The sequence below is a fragment of the Myotis daubentonii genome, chromosome Y (assembly GCF_963259705.1).
Source record: "Myotis daubentonii chromosome Y, mMyoDau2.1, whole genome shotgun sequence".
NCBI lineage: Eukaryota > Metazoa > Chordata > Mammalia > Chiroptera > Vespertilionidae > Myotis > Myotis daubentonii.
This window is the reverse complement of record NC_081862.1, coordinates 3,097,563-3,119,551: the sequence shown is the minus strand read 5'-3', so window position 1 is coordinate 3,119,551 and position 21,989 is coordinate 3,097,563. Positions and strand designations below refer to the sequence as shown.

At 42.2% G+C, this 21,989-nt stretch overlaps 1 protein-coding gene across 1 annotated transcript; it reads right to left on the bottom strand.

The window, feature by feature from the left end:
* Positions 1–14,516: 14,516 nt before the first annotated feature.
* LOC132225493 (adenosine 5'-monophosphoramidase HINT1-like) lies at positions 14,517–15,065 on the bottom strand. The gene has a single exon (XM_059680605.1). It carries the CDS (start codon positions 15,054–15,056, stop codon positions 14,676–14,678), a length of 381 nt encoding a protein of 126 aa, XP_059536588.1. The 5' UTR covers positions 15,057–15,065; the 3' UTR covers positions 14,517–14,675.
* Between the last annotated feature and the right edge of the window lie 6,924 nt (positions 15,066–21,989).

The window sequence follows — 21,989 nt, the reverse complement described above, 5'->3', positions numbered from 1 at the left end:
AGAATATATAAAAAAAAGAAATTGCAGTGTATGGAGCTTTTTAGATCCTGATTAAAAACAGAAAATAATAAAAAAAGTTATGACTCAGAAATATAAACACTGTATATTTTATATTAAGGTATTACTGCTAATTTTTTACATGTGATAATGGTATCATGCTTCTTTTTTTAGAGCCCTTATGTCCAAATAATCTAAGAGGCAGAAGTGGGAAGTGATACAGATAAATTGGATTGCCCATGAGCTGATTGTTCTTACTAAAGCTGGGTGATAGGCACGTTGTGCTATTCTGCCTTTTGTTTATTTTTTAAATTTCTACAATAAAAAGTTCTATTATGTTAAAATATACATTACATAAAATTTTATAAATAAATAAATAAATAAATAAATAAATAAATAAATAAATAATTGCTGTCACTGTGATAGAAAATTGTCAGAGATTCCGTATGTCCAGGCCTTTTCACCCTTCAGTCCCAATCCTCTCTCTCAGTCCTGCTCTACCCATCAGATCTTTCTCCTTCATAAAAAACATCATACCCCTAACACTTCTGATTACCCAGCAGACCATCGACCTCCACCCCTTTACACATCCCTTCTCTCACCTGCAATAGGTCCCCCAAACCCAGACCCTCCTAACCATCAGCCACCTTCTTCCCCTGTGCCTGGTAGCCCAAATCTCAAGAATTCATTCTCAGGTCACCCAAAGACTGCCTTCCTCAACAGTCTCTTCTATTCCCACGCCAATTCCACCCCTGAGGGAGGTAGCAGGAACTGAGGGCATAGTCTGAGTCCATGTCCCATTCTCTATGACCTCACACAGATTGAGAGGCATCTCAGATCTTTTTCCACTGACTCAACCACCTTTACTAAGGAATATGAGTGCCTAACCCAGTCCTGTGTCCTGAGCTGGCATCACATCTATGTCCCCCATCCTTCTCTACAGAAATTTACCACCTTAGACCCCACCTCCTCAGAGGGAGTCCTTCTTCTGAACAGCCATTTGATATTCCACTCAGCCCCCAACACATGCCACAAACTTCAAAAAATGGAGGTCCACAAACCGCTTAAAAAGACCTCCTTAATCTGGCCTTTAAGGTCTTTAATAATAGATACGATACGACCCAAATCCAAAAACAAAGGCGAGATCAGTCCAAGGCTGAAGCCCAGAAAGAAGCCTTCCAGTTCCTAGCCACCACTCTCATGAACTCCAAATGAAGTGCCGGTCCTCCAATCAAGGGTAAGTAAGGGGCTATGTCTCCTCTGGGCCTATACTTCAAATGCAACAAGGAAGAACACTGAGCCAAGTCATGCTCAAACCTGAGACTCTCTGCCTTGGCTCTGCCCAAGGTATGGAAGGGAAGGCCACTGGAAATCAGACTAGTCTGATGCCTCCTGGTCAAACCTTAGCCAGTCCAGCAAAGCTGCCCTCTGGATCCAGTTTGGAGCTCCCAGACCTTCTGGGACTGTCCACCAAAGAAGCTGCCCAGCCCTGACAGGGCCCCACAGACTTACATCACCAGGACAGAACCTTGGGTAATGACTGTGGTGGCAGATAAGCTGATCTTTTTAATTGACACTGGGGTCACTTATTCTGCCCTCTCCAAACTCACTGGGACCCTTGCCCCCTCCTCAGTCTTTATTATGGGGGTTGACAGATCAGTCTCACAGCCATTAGCCACCTCACCTCTGCAATGCAGCTTACTAAATATCCCCATTCACTCTTTTCTCATTCTACCTCAGTGCCCAGTCAGGGATACCATGCATTCCCTCATAAAACCCAGTTGTCCCAAACCAGCCACCTATCTCAGTTTCACTTTCACTCCACAAAACTGAGCCATTTCTTGGACTGTAAATGCCTTATCTCTTTCATCACTGTCCCCTTCTCTGAACAAGAAATTTTCTCTTTTCTCAGGCTCACTGGGCACGCTCGCCTCTGGTTCACAATTTTAGTCTTCTTGCAAAACTCCTCTATGACAACATGCTGAAGAGATCCTCCTCACTGAGTCTTTAGATTCTGAGGCCAACATTCTCATCCCCTTTAATACTCTGAAAACTGCTCTGACCTCAGTGCCTTCTCACCCCTATTCCACCCTTCCCAAAGAACAACTTTCTTTACTGCACATGCTTAACATTCTGGCTATTATCAGAAGCTGAGCTCATTATCTCCCAAACCATAGCATGCTATCTCTAAGGAAAAATCCAGCAGTTTTGAATCCAACCAGCTAGAGCCTGAGAACAGGCTGAGGGACCTGCTCTCTCCTCTCCATGCCTTTTCTCAAACCTCATAAACCTATACATAATTTTCTAAAGTCTTTATTAAGTTAAAGACTTTAGACCATTGCTGGGTTAAATAATAAACATCTAAAATATTTAAAAATAACAAAACACTGAAACATTAATTGCTAGATACCTTTTAATTCAGCTGCTCTTAGTTTTTATTACAGAAGTTCTCTTGTACTTGGTTGAATGTATATTTTTTTGAAAGTAGGAGTGTGCATAAAGTGTGTTGATAAATGTCAATCTAAGACATGTTGGTTACTTTTTGGTTATCATTGAAAAATTAAGGTTTCTAAGAGTGAAGAATTCTAATACATTTTAAAGAAAAAAGAAAAGATCTGTATAATTTGCTGGAAGTATGACAAAAAGAAAGAATATTGGAATAGAAATACTGAATGGAAGGTGTGAGGCATGGTTATGCATTTTTGAAGGACATAGAAAAATGGTTTGAAGGCTAATTTGAAAGTGTGAAATTTGTGAAGGTTGCATATGTGATGATAAGGAAAAGAGAAATGTTGAAAAACAGAAAGAAGTTCTAAATTAACTATTTACAAGAATTGTAAAAGGGCCATGTTACTTTGAGCAAGAAAGTGAGGTTTCAGTCTCCAAGCCTGGCAGGACAAAGTTGCTGGATACTTCTTAAGCTAAACCAGAATATTCAGCAGCAGAATTTTAAGAGAGGAACGTACATAATTCCTCAGACCCCACCCAGCCTGCTTTTCAGATTGGCTGTGTGTATGTGTGTGTGTGTGGTGGGGGTGGCATCTGTACTTCATAGGTCAAATGTGTAAGTTTGCTTACTTTGCTTTTCAGTAAAGGAGCATACTTTAATTACTTGATAATTTAGGTTTTTACAATATAATCAAGGTCTCATATAAACTCATTCATATGAGAAGCCAATATTTTATGAGCAACTGCTTCTAGTAAAGTCCAAAGTAAAATTTGCATATATATGCAAATGAACACTAGCCAAAAAGAATGCTGTTTAAAAGTAAATTTAAGATTAAAAAGAAGAAATTTAAAAATTTCTTCCGCTACTTTTTACCAAACAAACTAAAAATTATTATTCAAGCATTAAATCTCACCATTAATGAGACACCATAAGTATAACGAAAGTTACTTTTACTTGAGATGTATGCATTGCAGTATTGAGTACTGCATGTCTCTCTCCTACCTGTTTTTCTGGAAGGCAATCAAGTTGGTTGCTCTGTTTGAAAGAAAGTGAAAGTAAGTTAAGGTTTACAAGTAAAAACAGTAAAGATTAAAGTTCAGTAAAAATAAGTAGTTAAGCTAATGATCAGGAAATTATAACCTCAGGAAATTTAAAGTACTAAATTTGGCTGGTCTGAGTACAGTGGTGTCTTACAACTAATTGATTACAGCCAGTTTATTTTACTTCTTATCCAACCATCCAGATCCCTGGCTTCAACTGCTCCTTTCTTTCCCTTTCTTTTTTCTCTTGGATAACAGCCCATCTAGCATTCCCTCTCACTTTCACTGTAATAAAATCTCAACCACCCATCTGTCACCCCTTTTTGGTAGAACCATGGTGACTACCCTCTCAGCTTGGAGCATGGAACCCGGAAAGGAAATCTCATATCCTATAGTCCACCCCTTCTCTTTATACCTTTCAGCTTGTCTCCATGATCAGGGATTTTTCTTCTTCTGTGAGGAAAACACATACATCTGTCTCCCCATAAGCTGGACAGGAACCTGTAATCTTATCTCTCATCCAATGTAGATGTAGCCCCCAATAATCAGTTTTATCTATCCCCATAACCCATCATATCTGACACAAAAGAGGAGTCCAGATAATCCCTCTCCTAATAACCCTGGGCATCATAGAAGAGTTTGGGACTGCCATATTTTGAAACCCTGTCTCAGGATCTACAAGAAACCTGTGGATGCCCAGCAAGGGGCAAAACTGGGAAAATAAGAACCTCACCCATGGGGTAACCTATTCTCCCTTTTAATATCACTAGTCAGGCAACTGGGACTCCTAATGGTTTTCCCCCAAAGGTAATTTCTAGGCTTCTGTTGTCTTTCAGCTCCAGGCCCAGAAAGGCAGCAAAACCAGACAAGTGGTGCTGTGGTAGTCTCAAGACCAGCTTTTACCTCTCAAATCACTCAATAGGACCTCTTTCGAGACTTCACCAACCAATCTCTTGGGGAAATCATGCTGCTGCATCCCTTCTCCAGCCCACTACTATCAAAGTCCATTTCCCTGTGATCTCCACATCCCACCTCAGCAGGAAGTAATTACAGAAGATATGACCTTCGTCCCTATTTCACAAAACAAAAAGGTTGGAATGTTAGGTTTAATCAAGCAATTGAATTGATAGCCCTCCCCCAGGAACTGGCTTTTCAGGCTATTTCACTAAGGACATTCCCTTTGTGGAGACCCCATTTTACTTGTAGTGACCACATTCCATTATCTATCCCCCGGGTGTGCATAAAAAAGTCTCCACCCAGAAAAGAGCCTGGCAAAAGTCCTTTAAAAGCTGCTGACTCCTGTCACTGGGTGCTGGAGCCATACAGGTTCAGCCACTTGGTGTGTGGATGATCGAATAAATTTGTAATCTCTCACCATTCTGGCCTTGTGAGTTCTTCCTTTGGTGACATAACAGTTCCAAGGTAAAAGACCCCATCTATGACTTTCTTCCCTAAAAGAACAGAATAATTCTATATATTAGAAATAGGTGTCCCAACTCCAAATAGACAAAGGTCTGTTCTACACAGGTTTCTTCATTGCCAGTTTCAGAGATCTTCCAGTTGGCCCATTGTCCTTGCCCTGCTCATGTCTGCCTAACTGCCTACCACATCTGCTCAAGGATCTTGTCTCTGAATTCTTTCATGGAAAAGGGGCATAGAGTCTCATCTGAAAATACTTCATCCTGAGGAGGGACAGAATTTTCTTTCAGGGCAAAGAGATCCTTATTCTCTGTCAGAGGGATAATGAGGCATGGACACAGAAGGAAGTGGCAATTGTGTTTGGAGGTGGTATTCTCTAAGTTTGAGTAGGACTTGTAACCTGATGAGACACTGTGTTATAACATTTAGTATTATTGAGCAAAAGTTAGAACAGCAAGAATTATTACAAATTGTCTGGAGGAAGGAAAAAAAAATTTCAGTTCTAGTAATTCCCTACCAAAATATAATTCCTCCCCCCCCCACCTAAAATCAGCCTCATTTTTATTAAAGATCCAAATTAAGACCAATTTGTTTACTGTATTAAGTCTAGTTACACTTTGGTCTGACTGCATGAACACAATAAGAATAACAGTTGATCACACAGGCTTTTATTTTTAACAAAAGAAGAAGCTGAGCCACCTAGCTGCCATTAGGGTTGCCTGCAATACCTGTAGACTTGGATAAATTCCTCAAGTTTTTTTTTTTTTTTTTTTTTGACATTTTTTTTTTTCTTTATTCTGCATCTTTTTGGTTGTATTGCTCTTCTTTTTCTGGTTATTAAGGTGGAAGCTGAGATCAATTATTCAAAATCTTCTTTAATGTAACCATTTAGTGCAATAAAGTTCTAAGTACTCAATGAGGGAGATTCCACTAATTTGATGCTTTTTAATTGTTTGACTCTCTTTCTTTTTTTTTTTTTTTATTGCTTAAAGTATTACAAAGGGTATTACATATGTATCCAATTTATCCACCCGCCCTAGACAGTCCCCTAGCCTCCCCTATCACCCAGTGTCTTATGTCCATTGGTTATGCTTATATGCATGCATACAAGTCCTTTAGTTGATCTCTTACCCCACTACCTCCTGCCCCCCAACCCTCCCCGGCCTTCCTGCTGCAGTTTGACAATCTGTTTGAGGCAGCTCTGCCTCTGTATCTATTATTGTTCAAAAGTTTATAATGGTCTCTATTGTCCATGAATGAGTGAGATCATGTGGTATTTTTCCTTTATTGACTGGCTTATTTCACTTAGCATAATGCTCTCCAGTTCCATCCATGACGTTGCAAATGGTAAGAGTTCCTTCCTTTTTACAGCAGCATAGTATTACATCGTGTAGATGTACCACAGTTTTCTAATCCATTCATCTACTGATGGGCACTTAGGCTGTTTCCAGATCTTAGCTATGGTGAATTGTGCTGCTATGAACATAGGGGTGCATATATCCTTTCTGATTGGTGTTTCTGGTTTCTTGGGATATATTCCTAGAAGTGGGATCACAGGGTCAAATGGGAGTTCCATTTTCAGTTTTTTAAGGAAACTCCATACTGTCTTCCATAGTGGCTGCACCAGTCTGCATTCCCACCAGCAGTGCACAAGTGTTCCTTTTTCTCCACATCCTCTCCAGCACTTGTCGTTTGTTGATTTGTTGATGATAGCCAGTCTGAGGGGTGTGAGATGGTACCTCATTGCTGTTTTGATTTGCATCTCTCGGATGATTAGTGACTTTGAGCATGTTTTCATATGTCTCTTGGCTTTCTGAATGTCCTGTTTTGAAAGGTGTCTATTTAGGTCCTTTGCCCATTTTTTGATTGGATTGTTTATCTTCCTTTTGTTAAGTTGTATGAGTTCCCTATAAATTTTGGAGATTAGGCCCTTATCAGATATGTCATTGGCAAATATGTTTTCCCACACAGTGGGTTTTCTCGTTGTTTTGTTGATGGTTTCTTTTGCTGTGCAGAAGCTTTTTATTTTGATGTAGTCCCATTTGTTCATTTTTTCTTTAGTTTCAAGTGCCCTAGGAGCTGTATCAGTGAAGAAATTGCTTCGGCATATGTCTGAAATTTTCTTGCCTTTGGATTCTTCTAGAATTTTTATGGTATCCTGTCGTACATTTAAGTCCTGTATCCATTTTGAGTTTATTTTTGTGTATGGTGTAAGTTGGTGGTCTAGTTTCATTTTCTTGCATATATCTGTCCAATTTTCCCAACACCATTTATTGAAGAGACTATCTTGGCTCCATTGTATGTTCTTGCCTCCTTTGTCAAATATTAATTGAGCATATTGGTTCGGGCCGATTTCTGGGCTCTCTATTCTATTCCATTGATCTATATGCCTATTCTTGTGCCAGTACCAGGCAGTTTTGAGAACAGTGGCTTTGTAATACAACTTGATATCTGGTATTGAGATCCCACCTACTTTGTTCTTTTTCAGGATTGCTGCAGCTATTCGGGGTCTTCTTTTATTCCAGATGAATTTTTGGAAAGTTCGTTCTAGATCTCTGAAGTATGCTGTTGGTATTTTAATGGGAAGTGCGTTGAATTTATAGATTGCTTTGGGTAGTATGGACATTTTAATGATGTTGATTCTACCAATCCATGAACACGGTATGTTCTTCCATCTGTTTATGTCTTCCTCTATGTCTTTTTTCAACGTCCTGTAGTTTTCTGAGTAGAGGTCTTTTACCTCTTTAGTTAAGTTTATTCCTAGGTAGCTTAATTTTTTTGGTGCAATGGTAAACGGGATTGTTTTTATAATCTCTCTTTCTGAAAGTTCACTATTGGTGTATAGAAATGCCTCAGATTTCTTGGGGTTAATTTTGTATCCTGCTACATTGCCAAATTCATGTATTAAGTCTAGTAGCTTTTTGATGGAATCTCTAGGGTTTTGTATGTATAATATCATGTCGTCTGCAAATAAGGACAGTTTTACTTCCTCTTTTCCAATTTGGATGCCTTTTATTTCTTCTTCTTGCCGAATTGCAATGGCTAACACTTCCAGTACTATGTTGAACAGGAGTGGTGAGAGGGGGCATCCCTGTCTTGTTCCTGTTCTTAGGGGAAATGGTGTTAGTTTTTGTCCGTTGAGTATGATGTTGGCTGTGGGCCTGTCATATATGGCTTTTATTATGTTGAGGTATGATCCTTCTACTCCCACCTTGCTGAGAGTTTTTATCAAAAATGGGTGTTGAATTTTGTCAAATGCTTTTTCTGCATCAATTGATATGACCATGTGGTTTTTTTCTTTCAATTTGTTTATGTGATGTATCACGTTTATTGATTTGCGGATATTGTACCATCCTTGCATCCCTGGGATAAATCCTACTTGGTCATGGTGTATGATCTTTCTGATGTACTGCTGGATCCGATTTGCTAAGATTTTGTTGAGGATTTTGGCATCTATGTTCATGAGGGATATTGGCCTGTAATTCTCTTTCATTGTGTTGTCTTTACCTGGTTTTGGTATTAGGGTGATGCTGGCTTCATAGAATGAGCTTGGAAGTGTTCCTTCCTCTTGAATTTTTTGTAGTAGTCTGAGGAGGATAGGTTTTAGTTCTTCCTTGAATGTTTGGTAAAACTCCCCTGTGAAGCCATCTGGTCCTGGGCTTTTGTTTGCTGGAAGCTTTTTGATGACTGCTTCAATTTCTTCCATAGTTATTGGCCTCTTGAGATTTTTAGATTCTTCCTGATTGAGTTTTGGAATGTTGTATTTTTCTAGGAATTTGTCCATTTCCTCCAGGTTGTCTAGTTTGTTGGAGTAGAGCTGTCCATAGTATTTTTTAATAATCATTTGTATTTCTGTGGGGTCTGTTGTTATTTCGCCTCTATCATTTCTGATTTTATTTATTTGGGTCCTCTCTCTCTGCTTCTTGGTGAGTCTGGCTAGAGGTTTATCAATCTTGTTTATCCTTTCAAAGAACCAGCTTTTTGTTTCATTGATTTTCTGTATTGTTTTTTTGGTCTCTATGTCATTTATTTCTGCTCTAATCTTTATTATCTCCTTCCTTCTGCTCACTCTGGGGTTTTCTTGTTGCTCTCTTTCTAATTCTTTGAGCTGTAGAGTTAGATGATTTACTACCATTTTTTCTTGTTTTTTGAGATAGGCCTGTAGAGCTATAAACTTCCCTCTCAGGACTGCTTTCAATGTGTCCCATAGGTTTTGGATTGTTGTGTTTTCATTGTCATTAGTTTCCAGGATGTTTTTAATTTCTTCTTTGATCTCATTGGTAACCCAATCAATATTTAATAGCATGCTATTCAGCTTCCAGGTGTTTGAGTATTTTGGGTTGTTTTTATTGTAGTTTATTTCTAATATTATGCCATCGTGGTCTGCGAAGACGCTTTTTATGATTTCAATCTTCTTGAATTTGGGGATACTTTGCTTGTGACCCAATATGTGGTCTATTTTTGAATATGTCCCATGAGCACCTGAGAAGAACGTATATTCTCTGGCTTTGGGGTGAAGTGTTCTGAAGATGTCTATTAAGTCCATCTGATCTAGTGAGTCATTTAGGATTGCTGTATCTTTGCTGATTGTTTGTCTATAGGACTTATCCAGTGCTGTCAATGGTGTATTAAAGTCCCCTACTATGATTGTATTGTTGTCGATCTCTCCTTTGATATTTTCCAGGAGTTTTTTTATGAATTTGGGTGCTCCTACATTGGGTGCATATATGTTTACCAGGGTTATATCTTCTTGTTGTATTGATCCCTTTAGTATTATGAAGTGGCCTTCCTTATCTCTTGTTAAGGCCTTCACTTTGAGGTCTATTTTGTCCGATATAAGTATTGCTACCCCAGCTTTCTTTTCCTTTCCATTTGCCTGAAAGATATTTTTCCATCCTTTCACTTTCAGTCTGTGTGAGTCCCTTCTAATGAGGTGGGTTTCTTGTAGACAGCAGATGTATGGGTCATGTTTTTTTATCCATTCAGCCACTCGATGTCTTTTGGTTGGAGCATTTAGTCCGTTTACGTTTAAAGTTATTATTGAAAGGTACTTGTTTGTAGCCATTTCTTTTTTTGTGTGGCTGTTTTCTTTCTGAGCTTTTTATTTCTTATTTTTATATCAGTCCCTTTAGCATTCCTTGCAATGCTGGCTTGGTGGTGACAAACTCCCTTAGCCTTTTTTTGTCTGTGAAGCTTCTTATTTCCCCTTCAAGTTTGAATGATAGCCTTGCTGAATAGAGTATTCTTGGATTCAGTCCTTTGCTTTGCATCACTTTGTAAATTTCAGTCCATTCTTTTCTGGCCTGATGTGTTTCTGTTTAGAAGTCATTTGACAATCTAATGGGAGATCCCTTGTATGTAACTTTCCGTCTCTCTCTTGCAGCCTGTAAGATTCTCTCTTTGTCCTGAACATTTGCCATGGTGATTATGATGTGTCTTGGTGTGGGTCTTTTCGGGTTCACCTTGTTTGGGACTCTTTGGGCTTGTGTGACTTTTTTCTTCCCCACCTCAGGAAAGTTTTCTGATATTATTTCTTCGAGTAGGTTTTCTAATCCTTGTTCATCCTTCTGTTGTTCTGGTACTCCTATTATTCGTATGTTGTTTCGTTTCATGTTGTCCCAAAGCTCCCTTAGGCTCTCCTCCTGTCTTTTAATTTTTTTCTCCAATTGCAGTACATTTTGGGTGTGTTTTGCTTCCTTGTCTTCTAATTCACTAATTCGGTCCTCCGCTTCTCCTAGTCTACTGTTGATACTTTCAATGGAGTTTTTCATTGCAGCTATATCACTCTTCATTTCCTCTTGGGTCTTACTTAGGTTGTTGATTTTTTCATCCGTTTCTTCTAGCTTCTTCCATATGTTATCGATTTTTTCATCTGTTTCTTCTAGCTTCTTCCATATGTTATCGATTTTTTCATCTGTTTCTTCTAGCTTCTTCCATATGTTATCGATTTTTTCATCTGTTTCTTCTTGCTTCTTGAAGAGGTTGTCGATTTTTTCCTCCATCCGGTTTATGCACTCTAGGATCCTTATTCTGAATTCTTTATCTGTCATGTTGCATGCCTCTGTATTACTTAGCTGCTTTTCTGGAGAGTCCTCCTTCTTTTTCCTTTGGGGGTTTCTTTGTCTACCCATGTTTGATCTCAATGACATATCTAGACGTTGAGTTGTTCAGTGGTTGCTCCCTTGGTGGCAGTGACTCCTTGGTCTGTGGTTGCTCTTCGGGCGGTTGCGGTAGCAGCTGCTCTTCAGTTGTCAGCAGCTCCTCTGGTGGGTGCTGTTCACAGCTGTGGTGGCTCTTCTGGCTGGTGGGGCGAGGTTTCACGTACAGCTGCTGTTCCTCAGCAGAGGATGTGGTGCTCAGGAGGTTGCTGTTGCTTGGATCTGCTGCGTTGATTTAAAGGCACAAAATACAACACAACAAGGCACCACGTACCAGGCACTATACACAAATATATTTACGATATTAATAACCCCAAGTAAAGGTGACCACCTGAATTAAGAGAATTAGGGGATAAGGAAGAAGGAAGAGAAAAAGATAAAAGAGAGAAAGGAAAAGAAAAGTAGGGACCAAAAAAAGGTAGTGCAAAAATGAAATTGGGAAAAAGGAAGGGGGAAAATAAAAGCGAGAAAAGAAAAGAAAAAAAAAAGAGCGAAAAGAGAGAATGAAGTGGAAGAGGGGAAGAGACTTTTTATATGAGGAGAATACTCCTATAGAACAGCCATTAATCCCAACAAATTCCAGCAACAGCTCCCTGGATATGAATGCAAACTAGAAACAACCAATAATATAACAATGAAAATAGAATGGTGAACACTAATCCCAAAATAAAATAAAGAAAAAATAAAATGGCACTTTAAAAAATGGTAAAATGGTAGCAGTAATAATACTGGTTAAAAATAAGAAGGTAGTAATTAAAAGGGTAAAATCAGGTGATGGAAAAAGAAGAAAAAAAAAAAAAGAACAGAAAAAAAAATAAAAAAAAAATTGGTTTCTTAGTTAAAAAGTGAAAAAAGAAAAAAAAATTGCAGTAGTGAATGTCCTTCGTTTCTTCTATTCTTCAGTGTGGCTCGCCTTAGACCTTCCAGGTATTCAGGAGAGTGTTGAGATTCCCTGCGATATACTGTTCCTCTGTGTTGTAAGCAACAGTCCTTATTTTAAAGCATGCCGCATTTATTTCCCAGACTGCCTTATTTTGTGTCTAGCAAAGAGTCAGTTTGTGTGTCAGCCTCTGGGTGGCAGTGTTCTGGGGTTGGCCTCTGAGGCTATAGGGCCTCTCTGTCCAGTGGAAGTTCACTGCTCAGAGCTGACTGCATAATAGTTACCGGCGCTATGTTGTTGCTGGGATTGAAAATCCCCCTATAGTCCAGACCCTGTTAACTCCCAGGGACTGATCAGGTTATCTTAATCCTTGATCTCGTTCAGGGTGGAATCTGGGTGTGGCTGTGCTCCTTGCCTGGGGGCTGGGGGGAGGAGACTTACTCTCAGGAGCGGGTGGCTGCCCCAGTCCTGGCCTCAGGGGTGTCTCAGCACTCAATTCACTACCACCTTTCCCGGCTCCCCCTCTTTCCCCAGTCTCTCCCCAGATTCCACTCCTCAGCACACTCTCCCTCTCTTCAGCACAGGTGAGTGTCTGTATCCGAAATGTCCCATGAACAGGATTCAGTGTAAACAAACAAACAAATGCCGGCCCGGGGAAGGCTTGGTTTCTATAAGCTTCTTTTCTTAGCGGGACTGCAAGGTCAGGTCAGCTCTTCAGGCTGCCCCCTTTAGGCTCAGTCCTCCGTGATCACAGAACCCAGCTCTCAATTTCCCTGGCGGCGCCAGGAATCCCGCAGTTCTCCTTTCCCCCGTCAGGGGCTGTGCCTGTCCCAAGGGACGCGGCTGTCTGCCACTCGGTCTCCCTCCGACTCTCTGGGCTCAGAGGTCAGGCAAACTTTCCTGCCCAAATCCCTGGTTTTTTTTTACCTTTCCAGGGGAGTTCTGCTCTTCCCGGCTGCAAACCCTCTCACCAGCTGAGCAATTTCGCCAATTCGGTGTGAGTGTTACTAGCTTCAGCTTCCATTTGCTCCGGGACACGACCTGGGACACGTCTGCCTATATCGCCGCCATCTTGGTTCTCTCAATTCCTCAAGTTTTGAGGTCCCAGTGATGTCTTGAGGTTCTTTTCTTGCCATCTCTCAGGAAAACAACCTTTGTTCCTTACTTGGAAAGACTGCCATGAAGCACGTGACCAAGCAAAGTATTATGCTTTCTCCAAGGTGTTTATTTTTGTTTGTTTGTTGGTTTTTTTAGCAGTTGTCTACCTGATTTATTAGCACTGGTCTGATTAAATTAGTGAAAAATATACCTAAAGAAAGCTGACTGAAGCCTCTTACATACAGTACAAATGCTTCTCATTACATTCTTTACAGTGGCACAAACCCTCTAAAACTCTTCCTCAGACCTTCCCCCACTTAAGAAAAGTCATAAAAGTACATACAGCCATAAAAGTATTAGGGAGAAAAATAACAATTTTTAAAAATCCTCCTGGGATGGGAAAAAGGCTTTCTAAAATATGAAATAAAAATCAATACATTATCTGTACAAATATTTTAAACACCATTAAGAAAGTAAAAAATGACAATTAGGAAAAAATTATTTTTAAGACAATAAGTGATCAATTTCCCTAATTCCTACCCCCCAAAATGCTTCTAATATCACAACAAAATTAAAAATTAAGATGAAAAGCAATTTTCAATTAAATGTGTCAAACCCTACTAAAGTAGCCTTCAGAAAGGCTAGGGTACATGGCAAGACTAAAAACAAAAGTTGGTCCTGGCATTTTGCTCAGTGGTTAGAGTGTTGGCCTACAGACCAAAGGGTTGCAAGTTTGATCCCTAGCCCCACTGGAAGGCAATCAGTCAATGTTTCTTTCTCTTTCTCTCTTCCCCACCCTCTCCTTCCTCCCTTCCAGTCTCTCTTAATTTAAAAAAAAATCAATGGAAAAAATGTCTTGTGATGAGGATTAAAAAAATATTTGTTTGGTTGTCAGTGTACATAAGGAGAACTCAGACTCTGAGATTTCCTCCTTCATTCCACATAGCCAGATTCATGCACATACACATTCAAAACTATAAAATTTCAATGTGAAGTCAATTCTAATAGGTTTTCAAGTCTTTATAATAAATATTCAGCCAGAATTTAGATAAGGAAATACCAATGTATGGTTTCACAAAGGTCATCAAAACTCTGTGACAAATCTACTTTCATCTTTTCCAAATTATCCCAACAATCCAGGGGAAACATATGGCCTGGTCAAAAAAACATTGTTTCTAAACCCAAAACTGTCACTTTCTGGGTCAATCATGTCACATATTCCTTTATTCTTAGATAAAGGGATTCTTATAAAAGAACTATATTAGTAAATTTTCTCCTGGATTAAAAGTATATTTCAAAGCTAAAGCTAAATTTATAATTTCTTAATTTGTCTTCAAAGAGCAGTCACACCACTATAACAATGTACATATGTGGATCCTCCTTGGGGAGAAAAAATAAAAAAAAAAACTACCAAATTATGATCCCTTCATATATACCAGCATATATATTTTTAAAGTAATAAATAAAAAACAGAATTCAGAACATGCAATGATGTCTTTTATTATGTGTGGGTTTTAGAAATTATTTCCACGATCACTCCATACACAGGCAAAAATAAAATGTACTGTTTAGCATATTAGAACTTGCAAAACTGATTATTGCCAACAGCAGGGAAAATTGTCCATAAAACATACTTAACCAGGAGGCCAATTCATCTGCCGACCTCCAAGAACTTGCAGATGAACATGATAGACAGACTGTCCCCCATCTGTGCCTTCATTCACTACCATGTGATAACCCTTCTTTAGGCCCAGATCAGCAGCACATTTCTTGCCAACAATCATTAAATGTCCAAGAAGATTTTCATCATCATCTTCTGCTACAGAAATCTGGGATATATGCTTCTTAGGTATCAACAGAAAATGTGTTGGTGCTTGAGGGGAAATGTCATGGAAAGCAAGACACTGGTTGTCTTCAAAAATGATTTTGGCGGGGATTTCCTTGTGAATGATCTTCCCGAAGATCGTGTCGCCACCAGGCCGAGTGGCCTGAGCCTTGGCGATCTCATCTGCCATCGTGGCCTTGCTTCCACAAGGCTACTGGGGGCACAGCGCGGGCCCAAGGTGTTCTTATTGGCTTCATTCCTTGAGGCTTTCTAGTGACATCCAAAGTCCAGGCATGTTGGACATGATATTTCAAAGTCCTGGTCAATAAACCACAATTGGAAACTAGTCTTACTGAATTCATGCAAGGAAACATGTTACTATGACTCACTCATTAATAATTGCCAAATTCTGGAGGGATAAGGTAGGGAGAAAAATATATAATTTACCAAAATGCTTTAAAAATGCCTTCTTATATCTGAAAAACAAAAATTTTAAGACTCAGCAATACTTTTAACAAAAGTCACAAAAACTATATATTTTCAGTTCATTCAGTCCCATAATGAATTTCTTTTTGTTTCTTCTGATTTTTCCTGCCAATAGTTCTTCTGTAAATCTAGATAGTCTATAGAGCTCTAATAATTTTTATCCAATTCAAAGTGGATGATCTGAAAATGTCAGAGTCCTTGCCCAGCTGGTGTGGCTTAGGGGTTAAGCATTGACCTATGAACCAGGAGACCCCGGTTAGATTCCCAGCCAGGTCAAATGCCTGGGTTGCAGGCTTGATCCCCAGTGTTGGGTGTGCAAGAGATAGCCTATCAATGATTCTCTCTCATCATTGCTCTTTCTATCTCTCTCCCTCTCTGAATTCAATAAAAATATATTTTAAAAAAGAAAATGTCAGAGTCCTTTCCATGAATCCCTCTGAAGATGTAACATTTTTCCAAATGCATTATAACAAAACAGCCTCTAAATGATAAGAAATTTTAAATGACACAGTTATGGATTTGACAATAATGGAATCTTGTCTTTTCTGCAAAATATAATATTCCACAATTATTGTAACTATAGTTACAAATGAAAGCATATCAGAATCTATTTTAATAATGTGCATATATAAATAGAATATAGTTATTATTTCTTTACTTGACAAAGCTTCCCATGTACCTTAAGTATAAAATTTTCTTTCATAAAGAGAGAAAAGAAATCCTTGAGACATCCCAGGGCCTATTGGAATAACCTAAAGCCAATTCTATGTCCAAAAAAGTTTCTTAAAATTCAAACCCTGGGCAGATTATCTTACCAAATGATTATATATCATCATCATTATTAAATAACTAGGGGCCCGGTGCACGAAATTCGTGCAAAGGGTGTGTGTAGGGGGAGTGTCCCTCAGCCCAGCCTGCCCCCTCTCACATACTGGGAGCCCTCAGGCGTTGACCCCCATCACCCTCCAATCGCAGGATCGGCCCCTTGCCCAGGCCTGACGCCTCTGACAGAGGTGTCAGGCCTGGGCAGGGGACCCTCATTTCCCCCCATCACTGGTTCTGCCCCCAGCCCAGGCCTGATGCCTCTGGCCCAGGCGTCAGGCCTGGGCAGGGGACCCCCAGACCCCTCCGATTGCTGGCTCTGCCCCTTGCCCAGGCCAGATGCCTCAGCCAGAGGCGTAGACACCCATCACCCTCCGATCACCTGATCGGCCCCTTGCCCAGGCCTGATGCCTCCGCCAGAGGTGTCAGGCTTGGACAGGGGACCCCCATCTCCCCCCGATCACTGGCTCTGGCCCCCGCCCAGGCCTGAGGCCTCTGGCCCAGGAATCATGCCTGGGCAGGGGACCCCCATCTCCCTCTGTTCGCTTGCTCCACCCCCCGCCCAAGCCTGACGCCTCTGACCCAGGCTTCAGGCCTGGGCAAGGGGACCATCATATCCCCCCAATCCCCGGCTAAGCCCCCCGCCCAGGCCTGATGCCACGGCCAGAGGAGTTGACCCTCATCACCCTCCGATCACCAATCACCGGATCGGCCCCTTGACCAGGCCTGAGGCCTCTGCCAGAGGTGTCAGGCCTGGGCAGGGGACCCCCAGCTCCCCGCGGTTGCAGGCTCCGCCCCTGCCCAGGCCTAACGCCTCTGGCTGAGGCGTCCGGCCCGGGCAGCGGGCACCCGCAGCTGCAGCGGCCCCGCGATCGTGGGCTCCGCTTTAGGCCCAGGCAAGGGACCCCTAGCTCCCGGGACTGCCAGCTTCGACTGTGCCCAGCTCCCATCGCTGGCTCCACCCCTACTTCCTGCTATCACTGGCCAGGGCGGCAAAGGCGCCTGATTCTCCAATCATGGCTGGGGGGCAGGGCAAAGGCGGCCCCTCAGCTCTTAGCTCCCCTGTGGGTTTCCGATCACTGTTAGTGGCAGGGGGCTTCTTCCTGCTTTCCCTTTCGCCTCCCTGCATTGTGCCTACATATGCAAATTAGCCGCCATCTTGTTGGCAGTTAACTGCCAATCTTAGTTGGCAGTTAATTTGCATATAGCCCTGATTAGCCAATGAAAAGGGTATCGTCGTACGCCAATTACCATTTTTCTCTTTTATTAGTGTAGACTAGAGGCCCAATGCACAAATTCGTGCATGGGTGGGGTCCAACCAGTCCAGCCCCACTTGGGCCATATCGGAGTTTTGCTGGCTGGCCAACCTCGATCAGAGCTGGTCAGGGCCTTGCCAGCTGCGGGGAGGTGCCGTGGGTAATTGGTGGTGGGCTCCACCCATGATTGGGGTTGGGGGCTGAATGGGGGTATGGTTGGCCATGGGGATGGGCTGTGGATGGTGGGCTGGCCAGCCCTGCTCCCGAATTGGGTGGGGGTACCTATAGGGGACCAGTGGCCTGGGGAGGGGCCATGGGTGGTTGGCTGGCTGGCCTTGCCCTGATTGGAGTGGGGGGTTGATCTGGGATGGGGCTTGGTGGGGCTTAGGGGCTGCAGGAGGTTGGCTGGCTGGCCTGCCCTGTATTGGGGTGGGAGGAGTGGTGTGATCAGAGATAGGGTGGTTGGGGGAGGGGCTGCAGGAGGTTGGCTGGCCAGCCCCAGCCTCTATTGGGGTAGGGGATGATCAGAGGTGGGGCCAGCTGGGGGGAGGAGTTGTGGGCCTATGTGGTGGGGTGGGCTCATCAGGGGCGGGGCTTGCCTGGTGGAAGGGGGTGGGGCATTTGGCCAGCTGGCCCTGCCCTTAATGGGGTGGGAGAGTCTGGTAGTGGACAGTACTTATTAAAGAATACTTTTGAGAACAGTAAATGGGAAGAATGGAAAAAGAGCAGGTTTGAGCAGAGGAATAAGTAAAGCCACAATGCTGCCCAGGGATCAGCCTCAGCAAACTACATAGAGAGCTCTTGGGTCAATGGGGGAAAAAGGAGACATATGTACCTGAGAGACACAGTGGGCGTCATAGGGACTGGTCATTACAGTCATTACAGCATTACAATCCCTGGCTTTTTATATATCTGGAATATTACACTATTTATTCATTCAAAGTGACAAAAGGGTATTAAACACAAACATAGGCTAGCAGAACTTCAATTAAGATTTCTCTTCTTGACCCTTCTGTTACTTTCTTATTCATTTAGCTTTAGTACAACTTATTTTAGAACAAATCTACTTATTCATTTAGCATCAGAACAATTTACTTTCCACTTTAAAATGTATCTCCATACCTCATGCCTTTTCTTACTAAAACCATACAATTTCTTTCCAATTAGTTAGAATCTTTAACCCTTAGAACTTTAAATTTTAGGTGACAAAACAACATTTCCCAGATTAGCAATTCATTCACATTTTAAGAGATATATTTCAAATAAAATATAAGACATTCATTAACACATTCAAATCTATCCTCTAGTTTCTCTGTAATAAGCTCAACGTAGGCAAACTAACATTAATTAATATGTCAGCATCCTGTTATTTCAAAAATACCTAGATATTTAATAATTTTTATTATTTAACCCAGCAAACTCCAAAGTTTTAAGTTACCAAAGACGTTGGAAAACTATGTTGAGGCATATATAATTATCGCTAAGAAGCTTTATCATAAACCCTTCATTGTAGTTACATTTATTTATTATGTCTTAACAACTGAGATTTTAAAGCAAATTATTATTACCTAAGGCATTTTCTTGGCAAACTTTGTAACAAGGATAACTCATCAGCCTCCAGTGGCTTTAGTATGAAAGTACTATTTTATTTTTCTTTACAAAAATGAGAGTGGCCCCACTGCTATTTCTGCAGCCTGCAAAGGGCACTTCTTTAGATCTGCTCCTCCTAGAAAAAAGACTTGGGGGGGGGGGGCGGGTTTAGAAGGTTTTAGTTCCCATATTTTTCTTTATGAGTAGATTATAACAATATGAAATCTTACATTTAAGAAGAGATCTTAAAAACAGAAACAAACAAAACCCTACAGTATATAAATGGGTACTTTTAAAAGGATGGACTAGAACTTTAGCCTTAGAATCTTATCTCACATTAACCCCACATAGCAAATGACCTCTGGTTCTGAGTGGCACAAAGCCGACAAAGCAGAGACAGAGGATTCCTTATGTTCATAAAACAATGAAGAGCAAACTAATTCCCAAAAGATAGAAAACAAGCAAAGAACATCAGTAACCAAAGTTACATTACAGAAAGACAGGAACTCTCACTAGCTAAGAGTTTATGATGGCTGATGCCTCGAGAGGGAGAGCATGGAGGGTCCCCAAGATTAAGAACTCTCAGCAGTTGCTGGGAAGTTCCTACAATTTCTGCCACAGATTCAGCCTGCCACAAGCAGCTGGGCCCCTCAAAGTGGGACATGCCCCATCTTTAAACAAATTAAATCAAACAACAAAGAGACACAAAACATCAACAGAGACATTTTTATGTGCAATAGTTACAGGCCTGCACAACTTACAGATAAGAGCTTTACACCATGCTCCTTGTCTGTCCAGCCACAGAAACCTCAAAATTCCTTGCTGAGTTCTCCCACTGAAGCAGAGCAATGTCTCCCATCCCAGAGTGCATCAGACTGAGGGCTTCGAGACCAGGCAAGGACTGCTGGAGGTCTCTTAACACCTGGAGCTGATCAGGCTCACCCAGAAGAGAGGCAGTAAAATAAATGCCTCTCTTGTCATACACAGTATATACTTCCATACAAATAAGCCCAGATGAGAGGCAGCATATGCTTCTTGTGCCATACAAACACAATTTCTCCTCCTGTCATACAAAAACCACTTGATTCAACTGAGGTCTTAAGTGAGAGGATAGGGATTGCTGAGAGGGTGGCTAGGACTCAGAACAGTAAAATTCCTGGCAGCACTGCAAATACGAACCCAGGCCTCAGCCGACTAGGAATTCCTGGTATTCACCTCAGAGGAATCCCTTGTTTACGCCCCTTCATAGTTGCCATAGTATGTAACCAGACAATCAATGGTTCTGTGTTGCCTGTCACTTCTTGAGCCAATTCAGCAGTGACATTGTTGAAACATATATGAGCATTTATTCCAATACTGCTGGCAGCATGGGAGAACAGCAGGTCATGCAGAAAAATCAGCTCTGCAGCCCCCTCCCCTCTCCTCATTTCCCCCCTGCTCTTTATAAGCTGGCTGCTTATATTGGGTAGAAGGACCAAGATTACATGGGGAAGTATGCAAAAGCATATGCCAAATGGGTAGTTTACAGGTAATAAAGGGCTGATTTGCCCAATACAGATTTGCAAAGGCCTGTAGGTATGCAAAGGCTGGGGGTGGTGTGTGTGTGTGCACGTGTGTGTGTGTGTGCACGTGCACGTGGGCCTTCAAAGGGATGACCATATGCAAAGGGCTGACCATATGCAAAGGGCTGGGAGTCTTCAAAGGGCTGGGGCTCTGGTTTCTGCAAACAAGGTTGTTAATCTTTCCATGATAATAGGCTGCTCCCAGATGGAGAGGACCTGGGAGCCAGGGTAGAATGTGTCTTCTTTAATCAGAACAAAACAAGCACTGTTAACAGAGCATGACTATTATTTCTTACAATTATAGCTGGTCCCCCAAATTCTATTTCTGCCCCTATCAAAAGTATAGTTGATTTCCATGTTCAAATAAATTAGGTCCTCTGACATTTTACTTTAAAATTGAATGATTTGGTAGTTGCTGTAGGATCACTCCTCTTGCCTATGTATCCATTTTGACTTAGCAAGTGTATTTTCATATTATTTCAAATAAAAGAAAAAAGGGGATGGTGGAAGTTGCTGATATTCTGTTCTATTTCAACCACTGGATGAAGGAAGGAAGGAAAAACATTGGGGGTGGGGTGGAAGTGCGTGTGTAGGGGGCTTATAAACAACTCCAATAGGCGCCTCAGTCAGGAATGGCGCCTTTGTTCTCCTGTGAGGGCCCCGGAAGGTGGTGGCCGGGGTCTACTAGGGGATGACCATGTAGGGACCCACCCAAGAGATCTTTATGCTAAGGCAGTGTGGCATTAGGGCCAGTACCTCAGCGGGCGGGAGCGCGCAGGAGGAGGAAAGAACGTCTGACAGATATTCCAGCTCCCAGAAACCCTATCGCCGCGAGGCCCCTGGGTTCGGAGTCGGGAGACCCCAGAAGCCCCCTAGAACACGGTGGGCGGAAGGGGCCTATCTCCCCTTCCGCATTTTCCCAGGTCAGTCTCCAGGGTGGTGACGTGACGTGCAGACGGCAGGACTGTGCCGGGGAGCTGGACCACTTTTTTGTCAGCTCTGAACGCGGCTCCTCCTTTCTTCCTTCGCCTGCACCACCAGCCTAAAATCAGCCCAGTGCTTCCTTCGCCTGCACCACCAGCCTAAAATCAGCCCACTGACGCCTACCATCGGTATCTGGGTTTGGTGAGTTTTGGGCACCGCCGCGGCCGCAAGGCCTAGCGCGTGTGTTGCCGCCTGGTCCCCGCCTGGTCGGCGGGCCGCAAGATGCCCATAGGTGATAGGCTGAACAGCGAGGTGCGGGACACCAAGCGGCCCGAGGAGACCGCAGTTAGGCCTGGGGAGTATTCTGGCTGTCCCAAACGATGGCGGAAGTGTGCTCCGTAAATGGGCAGTTGTTGAGGAGGGCGGCTCCGGGGCTGTGAGGGGCCTTGGGGTGGACTAGGCTTGGCCTAGGCGCGGCCTAGG

What these genes read in the sequence shown, in the direction of transcription:
- LOC132225493 (XM_059680605.1), bottom strand. Translation starts at nt 15,056, where the DNA reads ATGGCAGATGAGATCGCCAAGGCTCAGGCCACTCGGCCTGGTGGCGAC.